The sequence below is a fragment of the Salvia splendens genome, chromosome 5 (genome assembly GCF_004379255.2).
Source record: "Salvia splendens isolate huo1 chromosome 5, SspV2, whole genome shotgun sequence".
NCBI lineage: Eukaryota > Viridiplantae > Streptophyta > Magnoliopsida > Lamiales > Lamiaceae > Salvia > Salvia splendens.
The window spans coordinates 43,215,265-43,236,589 of record NC_056036.1 but is presented as its reverse complement, the minus strand read 5'-3'; the positions used below and the strand labels follow the sequence as shown (position 1 = coordinate 43,236,589).

General features: G+C 37.1%; 6 protein-coding genes across 6 annotated transcripts; 2 read left to right on the top strand and 4 right to left on the bottom strand.

Annotated features, from left to right (window-relative positions):
- The first annotated feature begins 421 nt into the window (after positions 1–421).
- Positions 422–4,104, top strand: LOC121804830 (E3 ubiquitin-protein ligase XBAT33-like). Its single transcript, XM_042204522.1, has 10 exons — positions 422–935; positions 1,068–1,127; positions 1,363–1,434; positions 1,587–1,759; positions 2,102–2,262; positions 2,345–2,403; positions 2,494–2,540; positions 2,626–2,769; positions 2,838–2,929; positions 3,319–4,104. Exons 1-10 carry the CDS (start codon positions 759–761, stop codon positions 3,855–3,857), a joined length of 1,524 nt encoding a protein of 507 aa, XP_042060456.1. The 5' UTR covers positions 422–758; the 3' UTR covers positions 3,858–4,104.
- Positions 4,105–4,686: 582 nt separating this feature from the next.
- LOC121802772 (heat stress transcription factor B-2a-like) lies at positions 4,687–5,861 on the bottom strand. The gene is made up of 2 exons (XM_042202466.1): positions 5,422–5,861; positions 4,687–5,352 (listed from the first exon to the last, which is right to left on the bottom strand). The coding sequence occupies exons 1-2, from the start codon at positions 5,641–5,643 to the stop codon at positions 4,882–4,884; spliced, it is 693 nt and encodes a 230-aa protein (XP_042058400.1). The 5' UTR covers positions 5,644–5,861; the 3' UTR covers positions 4,687–4,881.
- Positions 5,862–6,630: 769 nt separating this feature from the next.
- Positions 6,631–7,714, bottom strand: LOC121802773 (3-hexulose-6-phosphate isomerase). Its single transcript, XM_042202467.1, has one exon. The coding sequence runs from the start codon at positions 7,332–7,334 to the stop codon at positions 6,735–6,737; it is 600 nt and encodes a 199-aa protein (XP_042058401.1). The 5' UTR covers positions 7,335–7,714; the 3' UTR covers positions 6,631–6,734.
- Positions 7,715–8,123: 409 nt separating this feature from the next.
- Positions 8,124–10,409, bottom strand: LOC121802774 (protein phosphatase inhibitor 2-like). The gene is made up of 4 exons (XM_042202468.1): positions 10,302–10,409; positions 9,208–9,329; positions 8,780–8,956; positions 8,124–8,533 (listed from the first exon to the last, which is right to left on the bottom strand). Coding segments are annotated over exons 1-4 (492 nt in total). The 5' UTR covers positions 10,304–10,409; the 3' UTR covers positions 8,124–8,342.
- A 90-nt stretch (positions 10,410–10,499) lies between these two features.
- On the top strand, positions 10,500–12,870 carry LOC121802028 (ADP-ribosylation factor-related protein 1-like). The gene is made up of 7 exons (XM_042201562.1): positions 10,500–10,571; positions 11,402–11,579; positions 11,727–11,867; positions 12,024–12,132; positions 12,255–12,316; positions 12,413–12,516; positions 12,615–12,870. The coding sequence occupies exons 2-7, from the start codon at positions 11,487–11,489 to the stop codon at positions 12,712–12,714; spliced, it is 609 nt and encodes a 202-aa protein (XP_042057496.1). The 5' UTR covers positions 10,500–10,571; positions 11,402–11,486; the 3' UTR covers positions 12,715–12,870.
- A 91-nt stretch (positions 12,871–12,961) lies between these two features.
- LOC121802027 (membrane steroid-binding protein 2-like) lies at positions 12,962–15,152 on the bottom strand. The gene is made up of 2 exons (XM_042201561.1): positions 14,725–15,152; positions 12,962–13,470 (listed from the first exon to the last, which is right to left on the bottom strand). Exons 1-2 carry the CDS (start codon positions 15,039–15,041, stop codon positions 13,107–13,109), a joined length of 681 nt encoding a protein of 226 aa, XP_042057495.1. The 5' UTR covers positions 15,042–15,152; the 3' UTR covers positions 12,962–13,106.
- Between the last annotated feature and the right edge of the window lie 6,173 nt (positions 15,153–21,325).

The window sequence follows — 21,325 nt, the reverse complement described above, 5'->3', positions numbered from 1 at the left end:
CTTTTTGTCAATAAAAGTTTAATAAAGTGTAGATACATTTTATGCGATGCAAAAGTGAAGGGTAACCATCTAATGAATTCGATTACAATTGAATTGAACTAGTCAATTAACTAAATCGAATAAGAGTTGTATTGCACAATCGACACCTACCGACTATCTAAATAACCAACAATTAACCGATAAAGTTTTCAATATTAACTTCAATTCATTAAGTCGTTTAGATAGTAATACTACATAGTATTATAGATAGACAATGACCGATAAAATCGCACACCAAACTGAAGATTTGGATTATCGATTAATAGGCAACCGATTATCCAAATACCCACTCTACTTGTGTCAATTTATTACTTTGGATCCTCTAATAAATTATTTCTATTTTATGACAATACCATAAATAAATAAGGTACTCTTCCTTCCATCCATCCATCCATCCATCCATCCATCCATTTGGTTTACTTGAATGAACAGCGATGCCACTCCTCACTCCCAATCCCAACCAATTCTACTCATGTTTCTATAAAGTTTTAAACTTTAATCTTTCATCACCAATTTCATGATAATCTCCAGTTTTTTCTAGCTTTAAGATGTAAAAAGGGGGAATTGTATGATGACAGTTGACCTAATTTATGCAATCATGTTTCTTCAATAAACTCTTCCTCCACTTTCCCTCTCCAACCCCAGACAACACCACTACCACGTTCATGATCTTCACAAGGATTTAGAGAGAGAGAGGACTCAATCTTTGTCGAAGAACAATGGGGAATTCATTTGGCTGCTCGGCTTCGGGAGAGAGATTGGTGTCCGCAGCGAGAGATGGGGATTTTGTTGAGGCGAAGATGCTTTTGGATTGCAATCCATGCCTTTCGAAATACTCGACCTTTGGTGGTTTGAATTCTCCTCTTCATTTCGCCGCCGCCAAGGACCACAATGAGGTTTTACCTCCAATTCTTCTTGATTAGCCCTTCAATTTTTCCAATTTCTCGTTTCTATTGGTGATTTAACTTTATTAAGGTTTCCTATGTGGGTGAGTTTTTTTATTGATTTGTGGATGATTGGATTTTCAGATTGTGGCATTGTTGTTAGAGAATGGGGCTGATGTGAATTCAAGGAATTATTGTGGACAGGTAAGGGAAAATCTCTATTTTGCTTCATTACTTTTCCAAGTGTGTAATTTTGGGGAAAGATTGTCATTTTCATAAAGCTATAATTGTTTCTTTCGATGTGATTTTGGGTTTGATTTTGACTTGTTCAATAATGTAGATAGTTTAATTTGGAATTTTTTCGATGAACAAATGATGCTGGATCTATGTTAAATCATAAGGTAGTAGTCATTAAATACCATATGTTTTCCTTTTGTAGACAGCTCTGATGCAAGCGTGTCGATACGGGCACTGGGAAGTTGTTCAAACTCTTCTTCTCTTTAGATGCAATGTGAGTGAAAGTTGTGTAATACGATGTATTTGATCTTTTGCAACAACTTTATGGTTTACTTATCCGGCAATCCCGACTAGTTTAGCTGATATACGTATAGAGTTCAAGAATTCATACATGTAACTTTGGTGACCGGTTCTGGGATACTTCAGGTTACTAGAGCAGATTATCTTAGTGGAAGGACTGCTCTCCATTTTGCAGCAGTCAATGGACACACGCGATGTGTGAGGTTGGTGCTTAGTGATTTTGTGCCAAGTGCTCCATTTGAGCCTCCGCATGCCCAAACAGTTAGTGATGGAAGCGATGGTTCTAATAATAAAACCAGGTACAGACTGAGGTTTTATGTTTTTCTGCGTCCACTATAACATTTATCTTAGCCTTCACTCATAGCAAAATGGAAATGGAAACTGATGGGAGTGCTAGGTCACACTGCTTTGAGAATTTTCAATTGGGGTTTTAAAGGTCAAATTAATTCATTCGAATGATCAATGTGGTATCATGCTTAAACTTAGAGAAATTTTGTTCATTAAAGATTTATCTGTTACCTTTAAATGTGTGACTCTAGTTTGATCAGTATCTGAAACTGAGAAAATGCATCTTCTCTGAGCTTGAAATGAGCTTGTGCCTAGACTTGCTCTTATCGTATATTTTCCTTCTTACATGGCAGTGCTCTCTCTAAGTTTGTAAACAAGGCTGCAGATGGTGGCATTACTGCTCTTCACATGGCGGCATTGAATGGATATTTTGACTGTGTTCAGCTCCTACTTGACCTTCACGCCAGTGTATCAGCTGTGACATTTCATTACGGAACATCAATGGATTTGATAGGTATATTCCATGGCCACATAATGCGCGTTCAAAACCTTTCTTGTTTATCACATTATTGTATCATCTATCTGTGATTTTATAGGTGCTGGGAGCACTCCTTTGCACTATGCTGTGTGTGGAGGAAATTTAAAGTGCTGCCAGGTGATGATATGTAGTAATTTCATGCCATAGGTTCTTTGCATTTACTGCTGACATATTATATGTTACACTTACAGTTTTCTACTTCTGCAGATCCTTATTGCTCAAGGTGCTAGTCGTTTGTCGCTAAACTGCAATGGGTATATTCCCTGTAAATCTATTCATTCGCACTCTGGCCATTTAAGTTTTTCCTTACTATAATTGACTGTGTATACACTGTTTTAGATGGCTTCCCATTGACGTCGCAAGGATGTGGGGGCGTCTTTGGCTCGAACCACTGCTGTCTCCTAATTCTGATTTGCCTCTCCCAACATTTCCACATTCTAATTATTTATCGCTGCCACTTCTGAGTGTCCTAAATATAGCTAGGTAACTCCTACTTGAATTCCTTGACTGCCTATCGATTTTTCTCTATACTGATTAGACACTTGCTGCAGAGACTATGGGTTGCAGTCCTCAGCTACCGGGTCAGATGATGCAGATATGTGCGCGGTTTGCCTCGAGAGAGCTTGTAGCGTGGCTGCTGAAGGTTAGCTGTCTCTCTCTTTACCTGTGACTTTTTCTCCTCCTAAAATATATTCCCTGTTTTTGTTTTTTCCATTAAGCCCTCCTCTAGTTAGTGTTACTTATTATGAAGTTATATTCTCTCCAAGAGTATCAGGGTTTTTCTTGATGACTGAAAGTGCTTAGAATAATATAAACTACATGAAATATACGTCGTATCAAATGGACTAACTCGAAGTGGATGGATCCCTTTTGCTTGTGGAAGATTTGAAAGTAGACTATATGTTGCCATACCACTGAGTGAAATCTTAGATTAGTATACTATGTTGTGAAAGTTGCATGTGACACAGAAAATTCCAAAATCTTGAAATATTTATATAATTTATGTGGTTTTATGGTGATGTTTACATCCAGGATGTGCACATCAACTGTGTGTAAGATGTGCTCTCTACCTTTGCTCAACCAACATTCCTTCAGAATCTTCAATACCTCTCGGTTCCATTCCTTGCCCGTTTTGCCGGCACAGCATTCTGTGTTTCGGCAAACTACCCGGCTCTTCATCTAAAGACATAAAACTACCCTTATCACTCGGCTTATGCACCTCCTGCATGCTCCATCCAAGAGAACGCGAGCAGGACACCGCATTGGAGGCTGCTGGCTCACCAGATACGAGAAAGAACCGTGTCGCCTCCGTCTCATCAGATATGTTCTGCCCAGTCACTTGCAGTCCGTTCCCTTCCGTGACTATCCCAATGTGCACATGCAGCGAAGGCCCTTGTCCCGATTTTGAGTCCGGAGAAAGAGAAACTCCACAGGAGCATCCACAGCCCGAACCAAGCGAACAGGAGAAGCTAGAGGGGATGAGGTCGGAGAAAACGACGTGCTCGAATATGTTCTGGGGGAGAAGAAGCTGTAGCAGGGAGCATCAATGCAATGCAGAGATCAATGCATGAATAATGCTTTGAGTTGGTAAATAAATATTCTTTGCTATTGTGGTGGATTTTGATTCTTGAGATTGAGATTAGGCCTTAGTTTTTTGGTTTGTTTCACTTTTATTTGTGGTTGGGAGACAGTGTATTAGGATTGTAAAGAAATTTGGTAGATCAGAATAGGATTGAGTTATTGTGATTGGCTTTTCTGTCACAAGTAAGAACCAAAAAACTCTCAGTTGTGAAAATTTGTCTAGTATCCTTTTGCATATCCTAAAATCTTCTTAAGTTTAAAACCAAATAAAACAATAATTTGTAGAAAGGCAATTGTTTCTTTTATAACAAGAATTTTTTGCAATCACTATATATATTATTGTGTTATTAGTAATTTATATTATTACAAACACCCCCTTTTCTAAATTGTCTTCAGGCCTTATGGTATTTTTTATACTTTGATGCTCAATTACACACACCCGGTGCGTGGCGTATTTTCTCATTTCTTATTTTTCTGATTCGTTCTATTTCAAATGTTTTGCAGTTTTTTATACTTATATACTCCATATTTATTTAATTTCTTTTGCAGATGATTGAAAAACATTTATTTTTTTATTATAATAATCTTTTACATAATTCAAATAAAATAAAATAACTTAATTTAAAAATCAACAGACTACTAAAAATTAAATTAAATTACAGGCTAAACGAAGCCCGATTGTGTGAGCCAATATAGCAATAATTTAAAATTAAATTACATTGGTAATTATGGCAAAATACCTAGTATAATATGCTTGTGGTCAATAATTATGAGCTAATAGGAATAGAATAGCATGCAGAATTGGTCAAAGATAATATCTTTCTTACAATTATGTTTATATTTTATTCAAAACACACAACCGTTCCAAATTCTAATTTTGTCACGGTCAAAGTATATAGGAGTATATACTAATCCGAACTTATTCACTAAATTTTTTTCTCTCCAATTAACAAATCGAGATTCAGGTAGTAAATGAGAACCATTATTGATCCTCGATAAAAATCACCGCGAGTGTTACACATATTCCCCACCATCAAACGGTTCATGTTTAGCATCTCCTCCCGGCAGCCGGAGCTCCAAATCCATCTCATCCTCCGCCGACGTACCTTCAGCCGCCCCGCAGAATCTCGTCGACGGAAGCAGCTCCAGAGCCTTCAAATTCTCCGTCATGTACAATTTACAAGCACGCACACCTTCCTCACACCTGCCGCCGCCGTAGTTAGACAACAGCGCGTAAATGCCGTCGCATAAATTCTTCATCTCCCCCAATTCTCTCCTCAGCTCCACGTTCTGTCGCCGCAACCGCTCGTTCTCGTCGATCAGCTCCACCGCGCTGAAATTAGAGGATGAGATCACCTGCTCCTCCGATGTAGAGATCTTCGCCGCCATTTTCCGCCGCTGAATGTCGCGCAGAAGCTGCTTCTCGCCTCTCCGGAAGCACTCGTTCGAGAACTCCCACCGATCCGGCACGACCTTCCTAAATCCCTAAAATCGGCGCACGCCTCAAATCAAAAATCCAAATCCTACAGAAATTACTCATTAATTCAAGCTTACGTAGGTGTTGAGTTGGCGAACGAAGCTGGAGAAATTGTTGTGCTTGAAGTACTTTGGAAGCAGATCTCTGGCGAAATCCGCCGGATTCCAGACGATGAAAGCGGATCCGTCGGCGTTCCACGAGATGATTCCGTCGACATCGCGATCGTCGACGAGCTGGTAGGTTTTGATCAGAAACGGCGTTGGAATCGGCCTAGACATATCTTCGCCCGCCGAAGCCATACAGCTCGTAATTCAACACCGCAAAATCACGCAAACTGCATTTACAGTTGCAATAGTAGTAATTCAATTGAAGATGAAGCAATTCTCCAAGGTTGTGATGATGCATAAATCAATTTAAAAGAGAGAGAGAGATTGAACAAGAAAAGAAGAAGTTTCGGAATGGAGAAAGCAGAAATGCAGAATGTGAAGGTGGTTCTGCGCAGGCACAGAAAATTGGATTGCTGGTCTACACGAACACTATATTTATATTAATTTGGAAGTTTCAATATTCAACAACTGAGAAAATTTTGTTGGCTGCTTTTTTTATGTATTTATAGTTTTGGTCGTAGATTGCAGCTTTTTCAAAATTTCACCCAGATTGTGCATGGTTTCACACTTGCAAAATAATTTTGTCGTTTTGGAATTTTCTACTCCTATATCCCTGTGTCCATTAAAAAATAGTGACGTTTTATTATTTTGAGTATGCGAAAAATAATTTTATTTTAAAAATCTCTTACACTTTGCCTACCTTTTTCTTCTTCTCCTCTCTACTTTTTCTCCCCTTTCTCTTATTTTATCCACTTTTTCTCATTTTCTCTTAATCATTAAGATTTCTTAAAAATCCGTATTTCGGAGTAAAAAGCTTTTTTTCAAGGGACGGGCTTTTATACTATATATAGTTACTAATTGGCCAGTGATATTTACTAGAAACTTTTTCATGCATGATTCTCTTATACTTTGTAAATTAGAAATATTCATGTTATGGAATTGATACTCGACTAATTTTATAGAGTAATATAAATTTTGAAATTATAGTTCTAGTAATTTCGGCCTCTTATCGCACCATAGATTATTATTACGAAATTAATCCTCAAATAAATTTTAGTGGAAATCTGGAGAATATATAAATTTCATTAACTACTTTAGTTATTATTCATTGATTCTAAGATGCAATGTATTGAATTTGTGTAAGAATGATAAACCAAACTATAATGAGTACGATGCTTCTTAAAAAAACTGTAATTTCAAAGTTATTTTTCATTAGTATTGCAATTTACATCAAGAACAACACACATGAACAAAAAAAAAGAGAAGAAAAATAAACATTAAAACTACTCCAAATTGGTATGGCGAGCCCGTATTTCCTCGGGGCTCCGACCCAACACCTTCCCCAATTTGTAAACCAACATCTCAAACAGCACAAACATCGCCCCCTCATAAACACTCCCCATCGGCAACAAATCCCGACCCGACCCGGCCCCGTCGTCCGCCATCGTCTGCGCCGGGATATGCGCCACCGCGCTCGCGCAACCCACCTTCTCCGGCCGCGCCGTCAGCACCACCACCCGCGCGCCGCCGCCCCTCGCCACGCCGCAGATCGCGTCGACGGTGGAGAATCCGCCCGGGCCGGCGGAGGCGATGAGCAGGTCGGGGGATCCGATCGCGGGAGTGGTCATGTCGAAGACGCAGTGGGCGGGGAGGCCGAGGTGGAAGAGGCGCATGCATAGGGCTTTCATCATCAGTCCTTCGCGGCCGACGCCGTAGACGAAGATTTTGCCGCCGCGGGTGGAGGCGGAGGAGATCTCGTCGACGAGCGTGGTGAGGGGGGGAGGGGAGGCGATGGGGGCGGTGAAGACGGAGGAGAGGTGGTTGCAGATTTGGGCGGCGAAATCGGCTGATTCGGAAGATTGAAGCTCGTTGGGTTTAGCCATTGGAGTTCCGAGTGCTTGTGTGTCTCTCCTTCCTCTGTTTTCGCTATTGCCTTATCCTAATAGGCTGCTTTGGTTCACTTATAAAGCATTACTCCCTCCGTGTCCCTAGGTAGTGGAGACATTTTTTTGGCACGATATTTAAGGAAAATTGTTTTAAATAAGTTAAGTAAAAGACGAATAAAGTGGAAAGGAAAACGGCATAGAGATGAAGAGAGGGTAAAATACTTTTTGCCAAAAAAAGAAATGATTCAGCTACAGTGGGACAATCAAAGATAGAATACGACTAAGCTACATAAGGACGGAGAGAGTACTACTTTTTAATTCTAGACAAATCTCGTTTTTGCCTATATTGTATCATATCTCACTGCTATCTGTATGAATCAAATGTTAACCCAATAGATCTCTTGTTTGGTTGCATTTTGTTTTCTAAAAGTTCAATTTGTGACAATGTATCTAAACTTAGCTCAATGGTATTAAGACTATGTTGCATCTCATGATTATTCATCCCACTCATTTTTTTTGACTAATTTATTTATAGACAAAACACATGTTGGTATATCGCATACCTACCGTATCTCATTATTATCTTATCTAGCAAACCGAATTTAATCACAGACAAGACAAAACTCATTAGTATTAACTTATCATACTATATCTTGTCTGACAAACCGAACATAGCAAGAGAATTATGGAGTAGTATTTTGATATAGATGCAAAAGTTTTTTAGAGCATTGGCAAGGTAAAAAGTACTACTACAGTAGTATGTGAGCGACCATCAAAAAGCCTTAATTAACAGTAACAATAGAAGATGCAGTAGATTTCAAATAAGCTTAACGAACAGATTAACATTACAAGTGACAAGTTGTTGAATATCAACCAACGTATCATTCCAGTAGAGATCAATTTTTTTGCTTACAAAACCAAAGCTGAATGAAGTGGCCATGTTACAAATTGCAAAACAGAATTCATCAGTTTTAAAGTCACCAGCAAGGATCTAAAGAGCGGATATTAAGATCCATTTGCCAGTCGCGATGGTTCCTCAATATCGATGTCTTTGACACCGGCAGTTATCGAGGGTTCATCGTCAGAAGCGTCTTCCAGTTGGGATCCATTTCGACGCAACTCTTTGATTTTGAGAAACTCGTCATAATGATCTTTCCTGTGCTCCTTGAAGCTCCTGCGCCTCTCGGAATCAGAATCTGATTTCAAATTGGTTTGAATTAGTTACCCGGTGCAATGACACAACAAGGCTGCTAAAAGAAGGAATCTAAACCGACAAAGAACTTGTTTAGGGAGTAAGAACTATACTCTTTCCAAGTTCCAACTAAATGTTCGAATACTTAAACATTCATATGATAAAAAGAACCCACGATTAAGTGACGATAATCCTATCAAGTAAAGACAAGTGGATAGTTGAGCTACGAAACTAAGGCAAAAAGACGGACCTTTTTCACCTTGATCCATTGCTTCTGTGTCATCATCAGATGATGTCCAGCCGGATTGATGCGAGCCAGATTTACTAGAGGAGCCTACATCATTCAACGAAGAAGATGTCGCTAGTATATTCAGTGCATCTTCAAAATAATCCCCGAAGCCTCCACTTCTCGAAGGAGATGATGGATCTACAACAGTAGGAGCTAGTTATAAGCCAGCATAGTCCATCAACGAACTACTAGAGCTACGTGCTCGACATCTTTAGTTATTCACATTTCCAATGTAGCCAATGAACAAAATGTGTAACTAGTCATGCTATGTTGCTCGTACTACCTTGAATTTTCATACTTGCAACTAAAAAATTATCCATGCGTTTCCAATTTAGTCTTGGGACCTATATACTTCAATAATTACAATAAGTGAGATTGTACACACATACCAACATATTCTTCATCGTCAATCATGGGATGGTACGGTGTCTTTGGTTCAGTAATTTTCTGCCTGACCGGTTTATTTGCCTCGATTTCTGCTATATTATCTTCATTCCATTTCACTCGTGACCTAGCACCAGAAACAGATGACCCATTAGCACAAATGGATGATAACCAAACAATTTTTAACATTCAATAACCCGACATTCATGTAGCTATAAGAGGCACTGCACATTCATGTTATACTATATCTTATATCTACAACACTTCGGCAAGTCCAAATAACAAATCAGCGGAACAATCATATGTAACTATTTTACAATCTGGATTATCCAATTTCACTCCTTCCGTATAACTTGAAGGGATGAAAAACAACTCCATGCTTCAGGACAGGTTTACCTTAAAAAGAAAGGCCATTGTACTTCATAACGACAAAATTTATCCACAGAATGCAAAACCAATATAGTATCATGCAAATAATTATTATGACAAGCAAATATTTAGCAACAAATGAGATACGATAATATGGTAAAGTGGAACTTGAGCCTCCCTTAACACAACGGCGATAAATATCTAATAGTCACACTCCGCAGTAGACAGATAACTAGGATAACCGAAACACAAACACAAATTTAATCTTAATATCAAATTATCAAGCCTAAATCGATAACAAACAAAGAAACCAAAATATGCTGCTCATGAAACACCTTCTGATATGATCATAGTACGGATTCACACAGAGATAAAACTTAAGCAGAAATCAACAATTAATGCATAATATCAACATTCTACGAGATCGTGTTCAGCCAATAAAACAGACGGTGTAAAATAATTAAAATTTTCCCAAACGAAATCTTAAAACTGCACAAAAAAAATCAACGCCTACTTTCGCATTCACATGATAAAGTATTAAATAAACTGTTACAAACGGAACAAATGAAGAAATAAATATATACAAAAATCATTCATGATCTCCAAGCCTAAAAACGACGAATTTCAGAGCTGAAACGGAACGACGAGGTCTAAACCTATCATTTGACAAGGATAAAACTGCAGATGTTGAAACAGGTATCAATTGAGAAAGAGAATATGATTTTCATACATTCGATTTTACGCGATGAATTTCCTTCGTTTCTTCGCTGCGTTTCTGTTCTTCGTTTTGCCGTTCAATTACTTCAGGATCAGGATTCGGGGATTAATTTGATGCCTGAGAAATGACAAATATACCCCTTACCTGATTATCCTCTTATAACAATAATATATTATTATTTATATTATTATTTTGTTCAAATTTTAAGAAGCATAATTCACCGACATATTTGGGAGCTAGAGCTCTGACTGCATTTCATTCTTCAACAATTGACAAACGAAGGTATGAATTCCTATTTCCTAACGCTCTCTCTCCCCTTGTGCTTTTTCGTTTTTTTGGATTATGACGAATTGTGCGTTTTGATTTATGGTACGCTCTGCCGCCTTACAAAAATTGCTTGATCCGGATGATTCATTCGTTCATGTGTTTTAGGTTTATTTCAATTGAGATTTAATCTATCAATATGCTGAGTTTTTTTAGATTTATTTACTCAATCAAGTTAGTGGTCACTGAACTAAATTGATGGTTTATGAAATGAAAGATTGGGTTATGGAAGCTCGTCTCATGCTCGGAGTGTTTTTGAAGAATAGGCAATCAATAATCTCAACATTTGCTTTTGCATTTTGATGAATGAATTTTAGGAGACAGTGTACATGTTGGTGTACTCTTTTCAGCTAAGATTTATCCTAGAAATTTAGAATGTAGTCATGGCAATGTAGAAATCAAATTATCTGACTTGATTCATTTGGTGAAGCATTATAGTCATCCATAAGAATAATTTATTTTTATTTAGTTGAGGTTATGAAAGCTCATCTCATTTGCGAAGCTACTCTCTAGGTTTCCTTAATAGGCAATCAATAATCTCAGCATTTGCTAATGCATTTTGATCAAAGAATTTTAGGAGATCAAAGGTGATGCAATTGTGGTGTACACTTTTTAGCTAAGATTTATCCTTGCAATTCAGATTGTAGTCATGGCAATGTAGAAATCAGACAATCTGATTCATTTGGTGAAGCATTATTTAGGTTGTTTATAATTTGTTTTTGGATCATATATGTGTTCTACATCTGTGTGTTTACTTAAATGGACTTTTTTTCTTATTTTTGTTACAGTCTGTGCAGTCGCAAGATATTGAATTCATAGTTAATTCCATAGACATCATAGAAGATATAATTGGAGAACCGAAATCGTTGAGTGATGTTTTCATTATTTTATGGACTCTGGAAGTACATGTTCACCAAGATGGAGTTTCATGTCCTCATTCTTGGAATTGGCAAAGCTGGCAAAACAGTAAATTGCTAAACTGCTTCATGTCTTGCTGTATTTCCCTTCTTTCTCGTGACCTCTACCACTCAGATCCATAATTGTTTGTGGATATTCGAGTGCATATTCGTATCCAAATCATTGTTTGAGCTGATTTTGACTTCTGTTTCTTAGACATTACTGGAGAAAGTGAAGTCACAGTATTCAAACTTGGAAGGCCTTCCGCCTGACCGGATTGTTCCAACCGTTGGACTCAATATTGGTCGTGTCGAAGCGTCAAATACGAAACTCGTATTCTGGGACCTGGGAGGTCAGGTTTGAATTGCACTCTAGCTTTCTGCATTAATCAATAATACAAGTATGTTACTTCCCTTTTTCCACTGGCAGCATCATTCTAATTGTTGCATCAAAGTTTCCTCATTCTCTGTGGGGAAAGTTTTGACTGATTAGATACTTGTGATGTTTCATCAGCCTGGTCTTCGCTCCATTTGGGAAAAATATTATGAAGAGGCACATGCTGTAGTTTATGTTATCGATGCTTCTTGTCAATCCCGTTTTGAAGATTCAAAATCTGCCCTTGGTAATGTTTATAGGGAAGAATATTTAAAACCACATTCTGATCATTTGTGTTGTTTTATGTGCTTCTTCATTGTGTTTAACATTATATTATGAAGGTATTATAACATCAATCTTTGTTTGCAGAAAAGGTTCTTCGGCATGAGGATTTGCAAGGAGCTCCACTTCTGATAGTAGCAAATAAGCAGGTAAAACTTTTTTCCACTCCCAGACAGGGAAAAATGTGTCGAACACGTTAATATTTTCGATAGTTCTCTTATACTTCTAGATATTCTTAACTGCAGGATCGCGAAGGTGCTGTACCTGCTGATGAACTTGCTCAGTATCTGGACTTAAAAAAATTGAACGAAAGAGTGTATGCATTTCAAGCAGTTTCGGCAACTGATGGGTAAACATGTTCTTTTGTCCATACGTATTTGGTTGGCGAGCAACCGAAAGTGGAATATGTTCCGATATGGACATGACGATGTCTGGGTTTGACTGCAGGCTTGGGATCAAAGAAAGTGTAAACTGGCTAGTAGATGCTATGGAGAGAAGCGAGAGAACAGATACGTTGCGCGTTCGTGCTGGATGCAGTGTTGTCTAGAATTTATAATGGTATAGTGACCTTATTATAGATTCATATATTACTTAGTTTTGTATGCAAATCATGGTTCAGTTTTGTCATATGTATGGTATGGCATTGTACCAACACCAAATCTATAGCTTTCTCTTGGCAAATTGGCTCACATTTCTTGATTTATACCTGCGTTTCATCTTAAGTTACATTATGATGTAGAAAATTGTGATACTAATAAATATCCAAAAATTTCCACCTAAATAAGTAAATGAAATAGCATAGAAAACCCAACTCCATAAGCTCCACGTCATTATTAAAACCTAAAAAAAATAGGCTAGTAGCAATTTACAAGGGCTGTCATTAGATAGAAATGATGTATATAAGGTTAAACCAAATTGCACAAGTATAATGATAATATTTCACTCCTTTTTCTCAACATCAACATCCGCAGCAGCAGTTGTGGTTTCCTCGGTTTCCTTAGGAACAGTCTCTGACGGACCATCTTCGGCCGGTTTAGCAACATGACCCTCGGCAGCTTCCACGTGTGTCGCTTCACTTTCGGTGGCACCATCATTTACTGGAATGGTTGCCTTGACAGTTCCCACCTTCACATACTTGCTCATGAACTTGTATTCCCAATCTTGTAGAGCTTCCATCTCGAACACGCCCAGCCCAGTAAGATCACCATTCAGATCTTTATCCTCGAAAGACATTTTCGCAAGAGCTCTACTGGCATCCTTTCCCACAAACAAGGCATAAGGTCCACCAGGTCCATAAAACATCCTGCAACCAAAGAATTTGAGTTTCTATGTATTAAGCTCAGCTTGTGCTTAAAGGGATCTAGAATTTGACTCCCAACCACCCAAAGAAGCACTTGACTGATACAACATGTCGAAAAGCAAAACTCACGGCAATGTTGGATTACTAGCATTTGCAGACCTCAATTGTTAATTACCACACATAACATCTATCCTACTAATGAAAAGTTCTAAAGCATGTCTTGTTCAACATTCAAACATGAATTTTGGTATATATCCATTGTCACTTGCAAAACGCTAAGTGAATCAGCAACTTACGAGTACCATAGAGAAATTTTCACCTTTTATAACTTAAAAAGCTGTGTAAGCTTGTGCTAGATGGTTGTCGACAACCTGGAATAATATTGGAACTCAACAAAAAGATAACCTCTTTGAGAATTGATTGTAACTACTAAATAGCAATCAAAATGAACATGGATTCGAGTGATTTCCCAGCGGAGTTGATAATTGGCAGCTAAAGGTACTAGAAAAAGGAAATCACATCACACCAACTGACCAGGCTAAACCACTAGTTAAGTTTATAGCAAAACAAAAGGGTGAGCATCAGTGCTTTGTTGAACATGGTATTGACAGACAATACAACTGCTTTGCTGATTAGAAGACTTGTTTATTGAGTGATAATAAATGGTATGAGTTGCAACAATCAAGCTCTAACTAGATGGAAAATACAAGGAATTGAAAAAGACAACTTCAAATCCTTAACCATACCCAATTTGTGAAGCAGCATATGAAAATCACCTTTCAAGAAACTCCTCTTAGTTTTTATTTTTATTGTTTGGTTCCATTGCCGGGTCCTCTTAAGAAAGGTGATGACTTGTATCAAATTCAATCACCTCACCAAGAAAAAAAAAGAAGCTCAAAAAGTAAGAATTTAGTCATCAAAGGGAATCAACAGTTCAGCCAAATAAAGAGAAAGGGAAAGTCCCTAAACACCCTATTCTTTTAGAGAAAAGATCTCAGCAAAACCAAGATTTCAAGAAAACACAAAAGGAATAAACCCCGGTGAAAAAGGGAGCTCATAAAGTGAGAATTTAAACAACATAGAACATCAAAGGGGAATCAACCGGTCAGCCAAATACAGAGAAAAGGTTCTCCCCTGAACACTCACTCTTTTCAGCAAATACTAATCAAAAACCCTAACAAATTCAAAATAAAAACGATCTCAGCATCATCAAATCCAGCAATATAGACAAAATAGGGCAAAAGGGAAGCGATGGACCTGCTCTGCGTGACATCATAGATCTGACCCTTGATGGCCATGAGAAGCGGCTTCTTCGAATCAGAGCCGTCGTATAGCTTCAGCTCCTCAGCGGTGACCTCACCGAGCTGGACCGGAAGGGGCAGAGGCTCCATCTGCTCCTGAGAGGCTCTCGACCTGTCGTGGCCGCGGCTGCCGCCATCGGAAGAGCCAAAGAAAGTGGACAGAACGTAGTAGAGCGTGAGGCCTAGAGCGAGAACCGTGAAGAAAGTAGCCGGCGGCAGCCCTGTGTAGGTGGTGATCGATTCTTTCACCGTCTCCCACAATTGAATAGCCATTGCTGCTCTAGAGAGAGAAGAAGCTGCCGCCGATTTTAGACTGATAAATGAAGTGAAATTAAAAACCTTTCGATTAATCAGATTAAGCTGTCACAATATTATTTTAGGCAAATACTCGTAAATTAGGGTTAACTATAGATTTAGGGATTATTCATACCCTTTTTCTAATTATTGTTCAACCTTCTCCCTAAATCTCAACCGCACAATTTAAAGATCTAATGGCCGATTTTCATGCCAAATTGAATTATTAAAACAATTAGTTTAATTCAAAAAGGGCAGTTTAGGGAGCTCAGCTTTGCAGCGGTTAATTTCATTCCTTAATTCTCTCATTCTAGTTTGGTAAATATATAATCTGATTTATTTTATTCCTTAATTCTCTCCTTCACGCTCCCATGATTTGGTAGTTATATTCCTTTCTTAATCTTGAATATATTAATTGATTAACTTAATTATTTTTGCAGCATCTTTATATCAACTCATACATCAAGTTCTTATGATGGCTATGTTTAAAAGTGACGACGTACATTATTATAAAGTTTTCGTACATTATCTTATATACTTTCTGTTTGTATCATTTTGTTTATGTTTCACACGGAACATGATGTACGAATATGACTTCGTAATGTACGAACGACTCAGTTTAATGTACAAAAGGCTTAGTTTAATGTCTTGTAGCACGTTGCATCCATACCCTTTGGGTTTATCAATCCATTGGGCTAGGTTGTAGTATCAACCCACTAACGAAAACGTCACCAAGAGCAGAGTGATAACTCTTTTCCTTTAGGGTTCAGCAATCCATTTGTCTAGGACATATTACCAACAATTTCCTATAATTTATGTTTGTATCCTCTGGGTTTTGATTTCACACGGAACATGATGTACGAATACGACTTTGTAATGTACGAGCGACTTAGTTTAATGTACAAAAGGCTTAGTTTAATGTCTTGTAGCACGTTGCATCCATACCCTTTGAGTTTAGCAATCCATTGGGCTAGGTTGTAGTACCAACCCACTAACGAAAACATCACCAAGAACAGGGAGATAACTTTTTTCCTTTAGGGTTCAGCAATCCATTTGCCTAGGGCATATTACCAACACTTTTCCTATAATTTCTATTTTTATCCTTTAATTTTGATTTTATACAGAACTTGATATACAAGTATGGTTTTGTAATGTACGAAAGACTTAGTTTAATGTACGAAATAATTAGTTTAATATTGATGTTAATGTATGAAAATGGAATTTGAATATATGAATCCCAGACATTAATGTAATTAAATTAATGAATAATGTATGTACATATATAGCTACATCATGTCGCAGTGAATGATATTTTGAAGTCATGTACAATTATGCAATCCATTGGGTTTAGCGAACCATGAGTTAACGAAAAAGTAAATGTGTGTTCTCAATTAAACTTTCTAGAAAATGGAAAATATGAAGTAGAAAGGGTTTACTCCCATCGTCCACCATTTAAGGAACTCTTTTGACTTCGTACGGATTTTAATAAATTGTTTAACTTTGTGAAGAAAAGTAAAAGGAGTAAGTGGGTGGAATGTGGAATCAATTTAAACTAAGTACTCCGCATTAGTTAATATTGAATTGTTAGTGTATAAAATTAGTTAAATGTAGTATCCGCATACTTTTAAAATAAGATAAATGATTCTATAAATCGTGAACAACTCAAATGATAAAATAGCTCTTTAAATAATGGATATAGAGAGTACTCCTATTATTTAAGAGTTTAATGACCATGAAACTTAGTTTAGTTGGTTTGATACTTTTTTCAGATGATAGGAAAAATAGAGAGTCATTTATTATGGCTATGTTTATTTAAATGTATTATTTGTTCAGAGTTAATTGAGTTGCATTCTGTTTTTTTTTTTTAAATAGGTTAAAGCTAAAACTAACATAATTAACAAATGTAAGAAACACTCATGTTATCATGGATCAAGCAACTACGTAACTCCAAAGGTGAAGTTTCTAAAACATGAACTCCTCTAGAAAAGCTATAAACAAAATGTGACAAAAAATAAACGGCAAAGTTGCCTTCTCTATGCACATGCCGAATCACGATTGAGTTAAAATCTTGAATACTTAGAGCATCCGCAATGCGTCTCTTATCCGTCTCGGTCTCGTCTCGGAGAGACGAGACGGATAAGAGACGGCGATGCAGCCCTCCGTCTCAGTCTCGTCGGGCGTCTCCTCCCGGAGGGAGAGTTGGCGAGACAGCTCGCCACACGCCAACGCCACGTGGCGAGCGCCGGTTAGTCCGTGATGGCCACTCGCTGGCCCGCGAGTGAGCGTCGTTTTTATTCGGAAAAAATGTTTTTTTAAAAAAAAATCAAGAAAAATTCAAAAATAAAAAAATTTCAAAAAATATACTAGCCGTTTATAGCCATTTTTGCAAATTTTTTATTTTTTAATATTTTTTTAAGCCCCCAATCACTTCTATAAATATCAAATCATTCCCACAAATTAATCCACCATAAAAAACTCTCTATTCTCACTCGAGCACTCTACATTCTTCATCTCAAAACATTATTCTTCTTCCAAATTCAATCCATTCATGGATTCATTTGAGCAAATGCGTCGAATAAAAAAAATCAAACACCCTGAATTTTCAAGTACCGTTGGAATCCACATACTAAAAGTTTGTCGGAGCTCTCTCCCAAATTAGAAATAAAATCCTTCACCTCCCCAAGTCTATCGCTGCGAATTTTTGTTGCCTCGAGCTTTGATCCCACGGAATAAGACGTCGCAACTGATGATATCTTTTTCTGCTTCTTTGAGTTTTGAGATTTTGAATTTAGAGAGAGTGAGCGGAAGATTTTAAATTATGTATTTTTTTATTTTGTTAGGATTTTATTAATGTGTTTTTTTTTTTAGAATTTTAAGTTGTAATTTTATTTTATTTAATGAAGTGTTTTTTTATTAATTGAATTTGTTGGAAATAAAAATAAAAAATGAAATTGAATGAATAGTTAAGGGATGCGATGATTAAGAGATGGTTAAGAGATAGAGGGATGCATGTGTTGGCTCTTAGTTAAGAGATGAGGTGAAAAGTACAATGTGGGCCATAAATAGTGAAGAGATGAGACGGTTAAGAGACGGATAAGAGATAGCGTTGCGGATGGCCGGTGATTTATTTTTTTCCCAAAGTTACTTTTTTTCAATTTCACTTTCTTTATTATTTTTTTACCATTTATAGTTTTTAAATTTTCATTTATTTACCTTTTGTTCTCTTTTTATATAATTTAATTAATATTCTTTTTATAAATATATGGTACTAAAAATTAAATGACCAATTAATTTGAGAGAAATAGAGTTATTAAATGAACGAACAATAGATGTGTAAGATTATAAGACCATTATGGGTTGTGTTTGTATAAGCCCATATAGTCATCACTGACCCGAGCAAAATCCCAGATTTCTGGTGGAAACGCAGAAACCACAAAGCTCTGAAATTTCACTCTCTAATCACCAAGAAAGCTTGTTTTACGGCGAAATGGCCGCCGGCGGAGACCACCACCACCACGCAGATGTGGCACGCGGCGGAGATTTCAGGGGGAAAGTGTGGAGCATGACTGGCGGGGCCAATTGCCGCCCCAAGCACTGGAAGCGCAACACCGCCTTCGCCATGGCCGGCATCGTCCTGATCTGTATCCCCATCGCTATGAAATCCGCCCAGCTGGAGGTACACACCTTCAATTCCACACGACTTTATCTTTGGACTTTGATTTCACTTGCTTAATTTGTTGATTGTTGTGGTCTTTATCAAATCGAACGTATCGATTGGGATTTCTTTTACTTTGTCACGATATGTGGATTCCAATATAGAGGATGATTAGATGTACGGGTATAGCTGTGTAGTCAGCTGATGCTGAGTTTTGATCGCTTTTACTATTTAGGGATTTGTGATTTGGGGATTATCTGCTGTGAGCTTTGGCTAGTTCAACTATCCATTTTTTGATGTTGTTCAGCTAACTGGGGATTGAATCGCTGACAACATCACTACTTAGCACCCTTCATGAAAGGGGAAACGAAAATGTTCATAAAGTGTGGTTGTAAGCTAAACTTTCCTTATTGACTTGATTAAGCTATACATCTTTAAAAATCACCATGCAATATGTTAGAGAATGTGTCTGTAGTCCTATGATATAGTGGTCTGTTATTGACTTGGTGATAATACTCATCTAGCTAATCTTTAAGCTTTTAAGTGCAAGAGGATTTTGGATTTTAGTAAGATGTTTTTCTTTTGTTTGTGTGTTGTGTATTATCTTGGAGTATGTATTTTTACAAGGATGTAGGATTCTAGGATCTAGGGTGAAGATTGAAATCTCGACTAGACTGAATGCCATTATAAATACCATCCGTGGACAATGGATCGTCATAAAGTCTGGTTATGTGCTAAACTCTCCCTATTGACTTGTGTATCCTATTTGATTAGGCTATGCATCTTTTGAAATCCTCATACAATGTGTCTCGTAGTGCTACAATGAGGTAGTATGTTCGTGACTAAGTGATGAACTGATGATACTCATCTTGCTAATCTTTAAGCTTTTATGTGTAAGAGGATTTTGGATTGCAGTAAGGTGCTTACCTTTTTTTGCGTGTTGTGTGTTGTCTTGTATATATTTTTACAAGGATGAAGGGTCAAGAATGGAATCTCAACTTAGACTGAATGCCATAATAATTACCATCCGAGATTTGGTTGGCAGTTATCTAGATGGAACCGTCTTCTGAGTATAGTTGAACTTTGTGTTTTCTTTTGAAAACAACATCTTTGTGGAATTGGAAGGCTTCCAACAAAGTAGCATCTCATGGCCATAATCTGTATGCTTTAACTTGTGGTTGCCATCATGAGTTCATATAATACTCTTCAAATTTGTGGAGAATTGACCTTGTGGATCTTCTCAGTATTGAATATTTTTATAATATGATTTGATTTTAAAGTATTTTAGGAGAGCTTTAACTTTCACAAATTGTGTTGACTATGGCATTAGGATTAGAAGTGCCTACAAGTTTACTTGTCTCAACACACTAAACATCACCAAATAGTTAGGCTTGTAGAAAATAATCTTTGTTGATGTTTGGCTCAGGTTTTAAAATTCCAGAAACTTATTTAATGTTCGGTTATTAACCCCGTGAACACGTTCTTTACCCTAGCTAACAAACGTGTTTGTCATTCTGCAATACTAATGACCATAGTCCAACTTTTAGATTATTTCTCTGTTATAGGTATATCCTTATGTTCAAACTTCAAACACCCAATTTAACATTACTATAAAGGTGGCATTAGTATTTGTTGTTATAGATTTTTGCCCAGTTGTTACCTTTAATTTTTTAACTGTTCAGTCTTGTCGGTTACTTGATCGATATATTTCAAGTCTATAACTTCCTGCTCTAGATGGCTGGTTTTAAACTTCAAACACCCAATTACTATAAAGGTGGCATAAGTATGGTTATTTTGAAGTGATTTCTTGTGCCTTGATTTGTTGCAGCAACGTCCGCATACCCCTGTGCGCCCGATTCCCTCCCAGATGTGGTGCAAAAATTTTGGCAACAAGGACTATTAGTTCATTGTAATGCACTCTTTAAGAAATACTCTACTCCTTTGTGGTCTTCCCCTCGTTCATTTTTTATGTTTCTCGAACGAGCCAATCAAACCCTATATGGCATGTAATAAGAAATTACTGGATTTGTTCATTTCGTGATCCAAGAAAATCTCGAGTTTAAGATGCAAACAGATTTGGCTTGTTTTAGATTTTAGTTTAACTAGTATTACACCTGACTAAGATATTTTCAAAATATTGATTTAGATTTAACAAAAATGTAAGTATATAAGTGAAACAATTAATCACAAACTAACTATAATGTTCCGATGTTAAATTTTACTCTGTATGAAATAAAATCTATTATAATAGAATAGAACAAAAGGGGAATCACCCATAAATTTTAGAAAGCTTTTTTTGTTTTTATTTTTTTTACACTAAATTATTCATAGAATTGATAGAACATCGTTAAAGTTCTTTGTCGATAAAGTAGATCCACTTACATCTTCTATACAATTCGAATCCAGTTAGTCATTACATCATTAATTTAATATCAGAATAATTAAAGATATACTCCCCCTTGGAACAAGTCCTCACAGTATTTTTTTTTTCCTCACGTAATTTTTTTTGGATCATTCCTAAAAGGGTCAAATTGACTGAGATTGGACATAAATTATATACACATTCCAACTTCATACTCCTGATGTGGGATGAGTTTGTACTCAATTG